Genomic DNA, 13,433 nt, shown 5'->3' on the forward strand with positions numbered 1-13,433 from the left:
GGAATTAACCCAGGCCTGGGTGCTGAGATAGAAATTAATTCTATATTAAGTTTCATTGTGAAGGTGCTCTATCAGCAGGATGGGATAAGAGGTGTTTATTTTTCCCTACAGAAATTCTCCACCCTGTTTTTGCTTCCTTAGGCTGAACCTGTAATCCTGGACTTGCGAGACCTGTTTCAGCTCATCTACGAACTGAAACAAAGGGAAGAAATGGAAAAAAAGGCACAAAAGGACAAACAGTGTGAGCAGGCGGTATACCAGGTACACCAATAAGCTTAGACTACTGCCACGAAAATTTGGGTTTGGAGTTTCCCCCCCAAGTTGCTCCAGAGAGGCTCTGAGCATCCTCAGCACTTCTGACAGCAGTGGGTTTGAGCAGGGCTGGCTTCCCAAGGACCAGCGTGAGCCCAGCAGCCATCCTGAGCCCAGCCTAGGATTAAACTGAGCTGAAAGCTGTCCCTGGGGTGTGCTGAACCTGGTTAGCAGCTGGAAATGATCCCCTCATTTCCTGCCTGGCGTTTCTTCTCATGCAGAAGGAAAACTTTAATGAAGGGTCAGTGTTGTAAGCCAGGTTTTAAGTGTTGTAAGCCAGGTTTTAAGTGTTGTAAGCCAAGTTTTAAGTGTTGTGAGCCAGGATTTAAGTGTCTCATACTTTAGGGGAGATTCAATATTACTTTTGAATGTGTGTGTTTGAATCCAGTCAAACAAGGTGCAGATTGTTAAACTCGGATGGAACTTGAATAAAGTTACTTTGTATTATAATGTGACTTTATCTGTATCCTAAAGAGAGAAAACTATGAACTTACCTGCCCATTTTGCTTATTCCTTTGCTGTCCTTTAATTTCTGAATACAGTTCTTTTATCTCTGCTGTTTATGTTCTTTGCTTTTACTGCCTGTCCTCTTACTTTGCTGTAGACAATTTTGGAAGAAGATGTAGAAGATCCTGTATACCAGGTAATTTCTGAAGCTGTATGGCCTTGGAGTTTCAGAAATGGCTAGATACATGTTATCTTCAAACACAGCCAAAACCTTGAACAAGATGTTTTGAAATTTACTGACAGAGGTCTTGTGAGAAACCTTTAAAACCTCCACAGAAAGTAGCATATTTAGAGATGAAGCTGTAAGTGATGGCACAATATGTCTGTATAGAATGGAATATTTCTGTTATGGAGTATAGAAATATTAGATGAAATATGTCATAAATGCTACTTTAAATGTGGCTTATGTATCCAGATTTTAAGTTTCAAAATGAGATTTGTCATCATTTTTTTAATACAAACCCTTACTGAAAAGGGAGCTACTCTGAGAATTAGGGAAGGTGACATCTTGTCCTCATAATAATAAGTTGACATTTTGTTTTTGTTTTCTGTGGAGCCAGAATTTAATTCAGAGGGTGAATATTTGGGGAAAAAAACCCAACAGTAGCATTGATGTTGTAACACACTCCCTTGTTGGTGCTTAAGCTATGATTTAATAATAGATCTGAAATTTAAGTCTTGCTCCATCCAAGAAAAATGTCTGGGAGCAAAGATGATTATCAGAAATGTGTCAATATATTCATGTCCAATACCCTGCTGAGTGTGAAGAAGAAAAAGATGTAATTTCGTTCTCGTGTTTTTGTGCTGAAACAAAATATGTGATAGTTTACTTTTTTTTTTTTCCTGGGGATTCTGTGTTCTTCCACTTAGGCATATCAGTGGGAGTCACGCTGAAAGGATCCAATTCAACCATTAGTGAATATTGAACAGTGCCTAAGGTGCAGCAAGGAAGATGATAAGAGTCAGGATGCCCTAAATTACTGTTCAGCTGTTATAATGTCAGGAGTTTTGTTCTGTACTCTTCACAATAAAGCAAGAACCTGAAAATGAAAAAGTGTTGTGCCAGCCTTTTGCCACGTGGCCTGTTCCACACACACCAGCCCGTTCTCCCAGCTTGGATTTAGCACATTTATTCCTAGACAATAAATATATGTAGAAATAATTGCCATTATGTAAAAGAGGCTAAATTCACGTTGCCTTCAGAAAATTAATACTGGGCCACAGGCAGGAGGAAGAATTAGGGAGTTACTCTAATGATCATTAAGAGGAGATTTAGGCCTGTTCATGAAATATGAAACAACCTTTCCTGGTGCTTCCCAACCAACCAGTTGTCCCGCTGCCAGCCTGTGCTTTGAAGTTGTTTCTTTAATGCCTGCCTTTGTTTTGACGTGGAATTCCAAACGGCCTTTTTCCCTTCTGTTTCATCTCTGACTGTCCCTCTCTGGCGCTGCTGCCATAGTACATTGTGTTTGAGGCTGGACACGAGCCCATCCGTGAGCCTGAAACGGAGGAAAACATTTATCAGGTATAAAACCTCTCCCCTCGCTGTTCCCATCGCAACGCCCGCCAGCCTTTGCTGCAAGTGCATCTCATACATAGCTCATAGCTCGTAGTTTTCATCCATCACCAAAACTGTCTTGGCATTTCATTCTGGTGACATTATCTGCCCAGTCACAATGTGATTTTTCTGTTGTTTGTCATATCAGCTTCTGTGAATTGATATTAACTTTGTCGACTCACAAACTTTTGGGTACACCATATGAGGTGATAAATGGAGATTCTCTTTTTTTTTTTTTTTCTGTTAATTTTTTGAAATTTTTTACACCTATTCTGAGAAACATGCCGAAGATGTTTTGTTGGCAGGCCGTCCAAGCAATTCCTAGAAATTTCAGTGGTGCTGCTCTTGGTTTCTGTCTAACCAAGGAAATAACTGAGCAGAACCTCAGAGCTCTCAAGGGATATCCCCCCAGACCAGGAAAAGTGTTTTCAGAGTGCATATGTTATGTTAAAGCCCGAGCTCACATTCTTCACACTGACAAAAAACTGCATTGAAAGCAATATAAAATAATCTTTTGTCGTTCAATTTATCCTCAAGGGCTCAGTGCGAGGTTTATTAAAATATAATGTAATTCATTTTGTATCACATACTAGAGGCAAATCTGAGGATAGACAGAGTGCGCTGTGAGAAAATTGTGATTTGAGGAAATTGTTCGGTGTGCAGGGGAAGGAGTTTCAAGCAGTGATTAAGCATTTCATCCAGCTGGACTAGAGGTTGATCTGCTTATAGGAAAAGATTGTAAGGTAGGCAGGAGCAAGGATAGAACAAAAAGGAAAAGCATCAAGTAATGAGAAAATGTAGAAGGTAATAGAAAAAATGAGATGCTAGAGTAGCTGTAAGCTAAAATAAAAAGCTGATTGGGAAAGAGAAATGCAAGTTGAGTGTTAGAAAATGACATCTTCTAGATGCCATCAGAGGGTCATTAATATGACATTCATTTAATTTCTCCCCGCTGCTCCCCTGGCACCACGCACACTCAAAAATGCAGCTTTTTGCATCTCCACACCAAGACATGCAAAGCTCTCCCTCAAGGTGAGAGTCTGCCTAAGGCTGAACATTTTCAGTGTTGAAAGTTTGACTGTTCTCAGCAAATGTTAAAAAATTGCTAGTCTAGTTGTCAGGTTTGTGCTAGAAACAAAAATCCCATGAGAACTAGATTTTAGGGGAAAAGAATGGTGATTGTTGTTCATCAAAGTGTGGAGCTTTTAGTGAGACCTGGAAGAATTAAAAGGTGAAAGGAGGCAAATTGCGGCTGTTGCTCCCAGTGTTCACAGATCTTCCAGCAATCATTGGTGGGTAGGGAAGAAGTTGGAGCTGTTTTCTGAGGAACAGCCCAGAGAACTGCAGGACTCTTTGGGCAGTTTCTTTTCCATAAAATGGAAATAGAAAGTGAAAAGCTGGTAGTGAGGCCTTGTCTCATCTCAGGGTACCGCTGTTACTGTCCTCTAAGCCACCAGAGAATTGCTCAAGGCTTCATTTGACAGCATCTGGATGTGATGAAGTGTTTCCTCCCGCAGTGGTCACTGTGATTAATGTCCCACACTCTGGACCTTCACAGTCTGGCACTGTCCTCTGTGTTTACTGCAGCACTACCTGAGTGCAGCAAGTGCTGAATTGGGGGGTTAGGAGTCATCTTTTGGTCCCTGTGTAATTGGTGGATGCTGAGGTGCAGACTGGCCTGTAGCCATGAGCTTCCCAGCTCCCACAGGCTGCCTGAGCTCTTGGCTTCCACAAGTACCGGTCTCCACACCTCAGATTTTACATTCAGATCCTGACAGAATTGTTTCTCTTACAAGATCTTGGTAATCTCAGAACCATCAGGCTACTGTTAAAATTGAGAAAGATCCTCTTAGATTTTTTTTTTGTGCTTTTGGTTGATTGGTTGGTTTTTTCTTTCTTTCTTTCTTTTAAATTTGATGCATATTTGTGGCAGCTTCTATTATTTACTGTGAAGCCTTCCCCATAACAGACTTTGCTAAACATAAATCTGCTCAATAACCTCATACAGCCTTGCTTCAGCTCACCAGACCTTTCTGCTGGTGCTGCTCTGGCTTTTCATTTGCTGGCATGCAACAAATTCACTTCTCCCTTGGTGGAAGAGATTCCCAGCCCGTGGGGAATCGCAGATGAAAGATGTGTGCAGAAAGTGACAATTTCTATTTCTTTTTAGCATAATAGAGGTCACAACTTTCTTTTTAAGCATTCTTTCTCTGTCTGTCACCTTTCTTTGAAACATTACCCCAAAGAGTGTCTGTGTCTGCTCTTCTTATATTATCTATGTAAGTTGCTATAATTTGTTAGGCAAGGACTCAATCACTGAGCACATACCTATGCTCAGATTGCTTAATAGCAGCTCCTCTGCTGCCTGCTGTTCTGGAGATGTAGAGATGGGATTTTGGGAGGGGGTTTGGTGTTTGTGTGGCAGCCCTGGTCTCTGTGGAGAGACAGGTTCTGCTCCGTGAGGAGTTGACAATCTGAGATCGGGGGTTTAGAACTGTGGTGCTTTTATTGCTGCAAAGACATGCAGATGGTTCACAGCCTGTCACAGAGACAGAGCTGACAGCAGAAATAGAGCTGGTACCTCTTACTGGTGCTGCTCATCAAAGGAAAAACAGCAATTCATTGTAGCCCCCAGAGTGGGCAGAGATGCAAACCAATGTGGTGGTGCACAGCAAGAAAAGACAGCAGATCAGGCAGCACTGAGTTGGGAGGGAGAAATGGCTTTCAGGAAAGTTTCTCTGTCTTCATCTGAAGTGCAAGGAGCTCTTCTCTGGGTATAAACTGGAGTAGAAAAAGGGGGGTTGATAGTGCAGGGAAAGGCTCAGTCCACAGTCAGCTCTGGATGCAGGAGCAAATTGGGATGACTTCACAGAAAGGTTGGAAGGAGGAAGAGGAGAACGGCTGAAAGGGAAAGATTTTGGAGAAAACAGAAAAAAATGCACTCTGATGAAAGTTTAGAAACAGTTTTTCTTTCCTTATCTCCCCTCCTTTTGTGAAGACCCATCTTTCCAGTGACTTCCTAAATCGACCATTCCTGGTTTCTGCTCTCACACTGTCACCTCCAGCTCTCTCTCTTTCCAGACTCTTGCTGCCATTTCCAGACTCTTACTGCACTGAACTTTTACCAGTTTCACATTTCTAATGTAGTACTGGCTTTAGTGGAAGTGGCCAGAGAAAGCCAAGGATAGGAGTAAAAGGGATCTTCCTCAAACTTCATTCAGTTTCTTTGAGAGTTCCTGACAAACTTTTCAATGTGCACCAGGTTAAGAACACACAGTTTCTTGTGAAGGCTGTACAACAGTACAGAGATGTTTTTATACAGGATATTATACAGAATAATAAATGATAGTGTATCTCAATATTTCTTCATCTTCCCCTAGACCAGTCTGAGTTTAATATCAGAACCTTAAGATACTTATTGTCTTAGAAAACAGAAAGGTCATAATTTTATCATATTTGCAATATCATCTCATTGACCTGTGAGGTTTCATTGATGTCTGAAATGTAACTTTTGTACCCTGAGTGCCTTGTTTGGTGGAAAAGCACCACTCATGAGAACAGGCAACTGTTCTTTTTGCTTTTGTCATTTTCAGTGGACACTCAGCGCTTCCAGGGAGGAAAGGAAATATAATCACAAATTATAAATATACAATGTCTATATATAAATAAACAAGTGGTCCTTGAGGGAGCACAGCCCAGTACTACAAAGCAGCTGAGTCTGCATGAGCAGGTTATAAATCCCCTGGGTATAAATCATGCCTGGTGGCTCAATAAAGGCTCACACAAAGTTTTAAGTGCATTGTCCCCTGCCCATCTTTCCTGTGTCATGCTTCAAGAGGCCTTAATTCCTTAGGAAAACTGCAGCATTATAACCAAATATTTCATAGAGCAGCCACAAGGCCCCATCATTGCAGTATTGGGACTCTTTTTAGATGATTCAGTGAATTGTGAGGAAGAAATCTGACACAAGGTAAAAACATCTCTTACCCTCACCTTGGTAACTCTGCTCTGTGTCTCTTCATCTGGGGAGATGATGCACTCACCTGACCATAACTTCCATTGCACATCTCTAACCCCCAAGTTAAAGAGAAAAACAACTATTTAAGTAGGAAGGAGCTCCAAGTACACCTGGACTTCATACAACGAAAATTTTCTGAGAATGGAAATCTCCTTTCTGAATACTGCTAGGCTGTTTTATTTCTTCAGTATTTTCTCCATTAATGGTCCTACTTGGATAGGAAGGGAGCCGTCCTTGATTCCATTAATACAAAAAATTAATATTAAATAAACTACTCATTTAGGTACATAAATAGCAGTTGCTCTTTGCAGTTTTTCATCCAAGCTGCTTTTGTGGTGACTCAGGTTTCCTTTGCTCTTGCAGGTTCCTACCAGCCAAAAGAAGGAAGGTGTTTATGATGTGCCAAAAAGTCAACCTGTAAGTGTAAGTATCTCCCCTATTTATATACAGTAAAAGTGTGGTTTTTAGCTTCTGTCTAGCTTTTATTATTGTCTGTGACATTTGATACATTCCTGGTGGTGTGACTTTTGCCAGTGATACGTGATGGGTTGGTGGGATCTGTGATGTCACTTATATCCATCTCATTCATTGCTTGAACCTCCTTTCTGTCTTTTCTAACTCATTTTGAGGCAAGTCACCATTTTTAAGGGTGTTATTTGTGGTTAGGAGTTGACAGCAAGCCTTCTGCCTGTTAATGCCTGATGTGCTGCCTGGTTTAGAAAGGTTCCTCTGGTACCCAAATGTGTATTATTTCTGTAGTACTCAAGTATACAAGAAACTAAGCTTAATTCAGCTCATTTTTTTTCATTCCTGTGCTTTGCATGGGCAGGAAAATATTAAAAAATCAGGGTAATATGCTATTGTAGCCAAAAAAACACCATTCCCATTCTGTGTATTGGCATTTTGAAAAGGTGAAGCATTTATTCCCAAAATATGTGAAGAATGGTAACAAGTGTTTGAGAGAAGTGACAGATGCCTCAGAACAAGGTGTGTGTTTGCTGAAGGGTAGGTTATGCTGTTCTATATAAGTTTGTGCTATAAATGCCTCAAGAAATTGTTGAATTGCTTTGGTTACACAAAAAAATTAGTATTTCTGAGGATCTGGGTAAGAGTGGAGAAAAACCAAGGAAAAGAATTTCAGAAATATAGTGGGAGAGGCATGGGGAAGATGCCTGTGTTCACGAGAGGGAGGCTTTTTTGCACCAGGATGTGGTGATTTGCACAGCAACCAAGGTGTGGTATTAAAAAAAGAAAAATGCTGTGAAGGAGCTGGATGGGGAACTGGACTGTGACACTTCTGTGCTTTGCACAACCAAACAAACAAACCCTGCCAGAAATATTTCACCATGAGCCAGTAGGAGCACGGAGGTATCTTCATGTTGCCTGCAAAAATCTGGTGAAGTAACTCACATTGCATCCCTGATTGAGGTATTTGTGGGCACGGAGTAGCAGTTGATTTTTCACTTACTTTTCGTGTAGTTTTTCATATAGTTCAGTGGTGCAATTTTTCTGCTGTGCTTTTCCTGTGACTCTTTTATTATCCCTTCAGTGATGCTTCAATTTCACTCAGGGTACAGTGTGTAATTTAGGTTGTTGCAGTGTGGCTGGGTGTGCAGTGCTTGCAATCATGTCTGCAGACACTCTGGTACTACTCTGTCCTGCAAATAGCAGGTGTGAGAGATACAGGACTCATGGAACCTACTCTGTAATCATCAAATTCATTTAATCTGCCATCTCCATGAAGCTAGTTGCACCTTTTTTTTTTTTTTTTTTTTTTACTAGTTCGTGGTTAAATTTAAAGGGATCAAAGCTTTTTTTCTAATCAACTTCTGTACATTAATTAATGAAGAAAAGGAGAAGAGGAAGAAAGAGGTAGCTGAGATCCTGCTTCACCTTTTTCTATTAGTATGTATTAAAAGAAAAAAAAAGAGCAATAGCTCTTAAAATTAGCAATTTAATATTTCACTGCCCATCTGATTTATTGCTCACCCTTCCACATGTGAGACTCTCTGTCATTGAGACACTTGCCATAATTTTGTTTTCAATTTATAGCTGTCATTATTATATAAACCTCTAAAATTCAATCTGAGGGCAAATAATCAAGCTCTTGTACCTGGTTTAAACATGTAAGGACATTCCTTTATTAGGAGAGATCTTGCTTTCAGTAATTTCATAATGGATGAATGAAGTGAGGAACTTTTTTGTGGCTCCTGATGGGTTTCAGGCACCACGAATTCTCTCTGCTGACAATACACTGAGCTCTTAATAACAATGCAGCAAGTTTTGGTTGAATTCAGGCTGAATTGCCCACAGTCCCTGGACAGAGATGGAGTTTCCATCCTGGGATTGTTTTCCCAGGCAGGTTTATTCTCTGAACAGAAAAGTGAGGGATATTGAATTGGTCATCCAGGTGTCCTCCAGCCTTGTCTCTCTGAAGCCAGTGGAGAGAATTGGCCCCTTCTCAGCTTGGACTGGCCTTGGAACAACCTTGCTCCAGTAGGAGAATTCCCTGCCTATGGCAGGGGGTTGGAATGAAATGATCTTTAAGGCCCCTTCCAACCCAAACCATTCAGTGATTCTCTGATGCTGTGAAATTCCTCCCATCTGCACAACATGTCCCTGTCAGATGGAAATAAATGTACAACTGCACATGGCTCTTTTGTGGCTGCAGATGAATTTTACATGACCTGCAGCTATGATGGCTTCTAAACATTAGGCTTAGGTGGGGTGAGATCCACCACAGTGTAGAGGCTTGAGGGCACAATCCCCATTTCAGGGGCTGCTTTGAAACTGGGCAGTGAAATTCATACTGATTTTCAGTAAGATGCAGCTTCCAAAGGCACCAGAACCATTTGGGCAAATATTTCTCCCTGGATATGGGATCCCACTGAGGCAGAAGGTGTGAAGCATCTCCCTGGAGGAGCAGGAGAGTTCAAAATTGTGGATTCATGTACTTAACAATGCTGTGCCATTGTGTGAGGCCGTTTGTCAGCAGGTGTCAAAGTGCTTTATAGCCTGGCTCCTCATGATCTCTGATATCAAATAATGTAAATACGGAGCAAATGAGGCAGAAAGGAATGAGCCTCATCCCGGGATTGGAACGGACCCACTGAACTCAATTATCAGCAGTGGCTGCTTGCCAAGTCACTGCTCTGACATTGGGATGGAAAGATTGCTTACTCAGTGTAATTCTGGTGTTTCTCCACCTCTCTGCTGCGTCCCTTCCCAGCAAATACTGCTCTCCCATGGTTTTCCTCTGCTGGGTGTGCAGCTGAGCTCCAGAAACACACTTTCCCTGGAATTCAGTTTCCTCCCAGTACCTCTCCCTTCCTCTGTTTTGACTCACATTTCTTGAATTCATTCTTTCTCTCTGCTCTGTCCTTGGACCAATTCTCCCATTCCCCATTCACTGAGACTAGACATCAAGACAAAGAAAGCAGGCTTACCCTAAATTCTTCTGTTAAGTGGTACATGCTCCACTTAAAAATTCTAGTTCTGTGTGGGAAATTAACTGTTCTTAAAAAAGGAAAATGTTTAATGATCTCTTTTTGTCATAATTTCCCTTCGTCTCCCCATTAAACATCCACATCAAGTTCTACCTGTCACGGTGTTTTTAGTCATAAGAGTCAGACTGTAAAATACCCTTCACAGAGCCTGTCAGTCACGTCACAATAAAACCCTCTCTCCTCATCAAAATGTCTAAACTATCTGCCTAACAATTTCATGAAGGCTTTCAAACAGCTCATCTCCCTGCTGGGTAAAGATCCAAGGCATCAGAGGTGCTGCCTCACAGTGCAGGCAGGCACTGGGCTGGTGCCAGCTGTGTGGGGAATATCAAACCAGGATGCAGCACCAGGGAGGAATTCCATGTCTTAGGACATGGTGTGGGAGGAGCAGATGAAGCTGGACCTGAGCACACTCGGGTTTGGAAGGCACAAGACCTGCCTGGTGGTTGTGGTGTGTTTGGGAAAGCTCAGCTTTGATTCTGGCTGGGATTGCAGTGCCCTTCCCACATCTGGCTTCTCCCAGATGTGGCTTTGCAGAAACAACTTGCAGGCTGGTGATGTTGACTTCAGCCTCCACAGTCAGGCTTCCAGGATCAAATTCTCAGACATGAGGAGAGGAGGAGTGCACAATCCTGGTCTCTGTGCTGGGAAAACTGTCCAGTTTTATTTACATTTGCTGAAAGAGACACCTGTGTTCAAACGTCCTGACTTAGTCACACCCAATTAAACCCCATGGAGGAGGTTTAATAGTGCAGTGTGGGATGTGCATTTTTAATAGGTACAGCTACTTGTTGCAAAACTGGGAAATATATTTACTTGTTGGGACAATGTCTTGTGGCCTGGGTTGATGATTTGGTGGGCCTTTGTTTTTTAGGCAGAATCACAGAGTGAAAACCATAAAAGGGTTTGGTTTGGAAGTGACCTTAAAGATCATCTGTGTCAGCAGGGACACCTTTCACTAGACCAGGTTGCTCCAAGCCCCATTCAACCAATTTTTGGTTTGGCTCTTTTTTGAGCTATCTTTTCTGGGATATTTTCTGGTTTATTCCTTATAAAAATTTCAATGGCACAGGAGGCAGAAGCCAGGTCCTCCTCCCAGGTCCTCTCCCTAATCTTCCCAGTTCATAGCATCACCAACCTAAAGTGATGAAGTTCCTTCATGTGTGTTAAGTAAATGGTTTATGTGGAATTTAAGACTTGAGCTCAAAGTTAAAGGCATTTTAAACAAAGCTTGAAATGTTGTTTTTGCCAGGTAGAGCAGGACAATTCAGAAAGCTGCTAACCTGAATTCAGAGTCTGATTTCCAGCAATCAGATTAATCCATTGTTAATGTATAGACAAGTAAAGATAATCTGGATAGTTTCTGAGCATTGAAAGGCTGCCCATGCAAACTTCATGTTTCAGACCATCCCTGATTTTACATCTGGCCTGTCAAATAGCAGATTTTAACAGTGAAGGAATGCTGTTTCAGAGATAGGAATAAAATGTCCTAATTTCATTGTTCTTTTATGCCATATGGATATTGTGGGCTACATTTTAAGCTGATTTTAATCTGTAGGAGCTGTCCTGCCATCAGGTTTTCCATCCTGCATGGGTAATACCATTCCCTCAATGTGATCCTAAACCCTGCTCCCCCAGCAGAATGATGACCTGCTATCAAAGCTTGAAATTCACTTCCTAGTGCCATCCTTCAGGATTTTGGGATGTAATCACATCGTGTGGGGAAGCTGTAATCCAGCAGTGCTGCCCAGGATCAGTCTGTAACAAAAAAAAAAAAAAAAAAAAACAAAATTAAAAAGCCCCAAAGATGCAGGCTTTGCCTCAGTGACAGTTTTCTTGGTGGATATGGGGCACATGTGTGCTGCCATATTCAGATTTGTGTTTTTAATCCTGAACTTGGGGAATGTAAATTAATGGTGAACATTTCAGTGGTCCCTTCCAGTTATGCAACCTGTTTGCTCACATGTCTAAAGGCTTCATGTGTATTTGCATTCCTAAACTTCCCTGGGTGCCTGGGCATTTTTTTGGGTAATTTTCTGCACCTTTTGATATTCTCCAAAGTGGAGAAAAGAGTGTAGTTGAACCATAGATGGATCTCATTGATTGTGGCACAAAGTTCTGTCACATATAGTGAATTTTTGGCTTTTATTCAATATGACCCATGCAGATTTTTTTCTGATAGAAGCTGATACATTAAATTCACAGCTGCACCTTGTGTTGATTCACTACTTTGGGATTTGTTCAGAGCCTTACAGCTCAGAGTAATTTGCTAAAGCATTTATTTACAACCAGCTTTCTTAGTAGTGAAATTTGCAGCTTTACCTGGTCTGCATCACTTTACTCCTTAAATTACATCATTTGCACAATGTGGAGTTTGATTTTTGCAGATTCATTCAGTGCTACCCTACATTATTGGGTACAGAAGTACACAGGTCTTGGCTTTTTTGCCTGCTGAAACTCATGGGATTTCAAAGTTTGGAAAATACCATGATGGCCAGGTATTCAGTAGTGAAGATAGAAATAAGTTGTTTCTGAAGTTGGGTGGAGTTCCAGTCACCTGTTGTTTTGAAAAGCAGTAGATACACCTGTCAACCAGTGCCTTGCAAGTATTTTAAATAATAAATACGAGGCTGTGCCTTATTCCTTTCCACTGTTAAATTGATTCCCTGCAAGCATCCTGTCTCAGTGCAGAAGTGGAGTTGGCTCCCACATGGAAATCTGGGTTCTCATCATCTCTTGTGTCTCCCACCTGCAATTAAAGGCAGCCACCCCTTGTCCCCAGGCTGTGATGCTGACATTAAAGGGCTCATCTTCCCCTGTCCTGCCATGTGCCTGGGACCTTGGCACCAGCACCCTCTGTGCCTGGGAATTTCATTATCTTGGGAATGTGTAGCCTGGGAGCAGTGTGGGCCTGGCTCCAAGCTGGAGTCACTCTGGTGGTCTCTTGATTTATTAGAGTCTGTCAGAGAAAAGTGGTAATTGAAGCATTTTAAATACCATTTCCTATAAGAGTAAATACCCCAAGTACACAGGGAATTCAGAATTAAGTTCCTTGCAAATGAAGAGAAAATAAACAGATGAGTAAGCGTCTGTTTTGATCATATGAAGAGTTCCTTAATTTAAGGGAAGCTATCGAGCAACAGTGGAGCAATTCAATTCCCTCAACATGCCTCAGTAATCTGGGATGTCAATTATATCCCACAGTCCCAATTCTTCAGCTGTGCAGGATTGACTAACAGGATGTTTAACCAGCACATCCAGGGCTTCCCAGTCACCAAACAAAGGGAACTGGACAGCTGGGAATGCAGTGAAGCTCGAGGTTGCCCTGTAATTGGGTACATCACACCCAGGACTTGGGTTTGTGGCTTCAGGAAAATTCCCTGAAGGAGAATGGTCATGATGACTAACTCAGAGTTACCCTGTCAAACTGAAAAGAGGAACTTTAAACAGGAGAATTCCCACGTCCCATGGGATTCTGAGCACTGGAGAGCAGTGTCAGATGCCCAGAATGTCGGGATTTTGGGTAAAAATC

General features: G+C 41.7%; 1 protein-coding gene across 4 annotated transcripts in view; it reads left to right on the plus strand.

The window, feature by feature from the left end:
* Window positions 1-13,433, plus strand: part of DAB1 (DAB adaptor protein 1) — a gene marked incomplete at both ends in the record, with an annotated part of 98,625 nt that overhangs the window by 66,116 nt on the left and 19,076 nt on the right. For 2 of the 4 annotated variants that reach the window (XM_084211023.1, XM_084211024.1), the window contains 4 exons: window positions 142-261; window positions 917-955; window positions 2,279-2,344; window positions 6,759-6,818. In XM_084211023.1, coding sequence (XP_084067149.1) covers window positions 142-261; window positions 917-955; window positions 2,279-2,344; window positions 6,759-6,818 — 285 coding nt within the window. The remainder of the gene's footprint in view (window positions 1-141; window positions 262-916; window positions 956-2,278; window positions 2,345-6,758; window positions 6,819-13,433) is intronic. The other 2 variants (XM_084211026.1, XM_084211025.1) reach the window with 2 other exon arrangements.

The sequence above is a fragment of the Fringilla coelebs genome (assembly GCF_963513975.1).
Source record: "Fringilla coelebs genome assembly, chromosome: 9".
Classification (NCBI taxonomy): domain Eukaryota; kingdom Metazoa; phylum Chordata; class Aves; order Passeriformes; family Fringillidae; genus Fringilla; species Fringilla coelebs.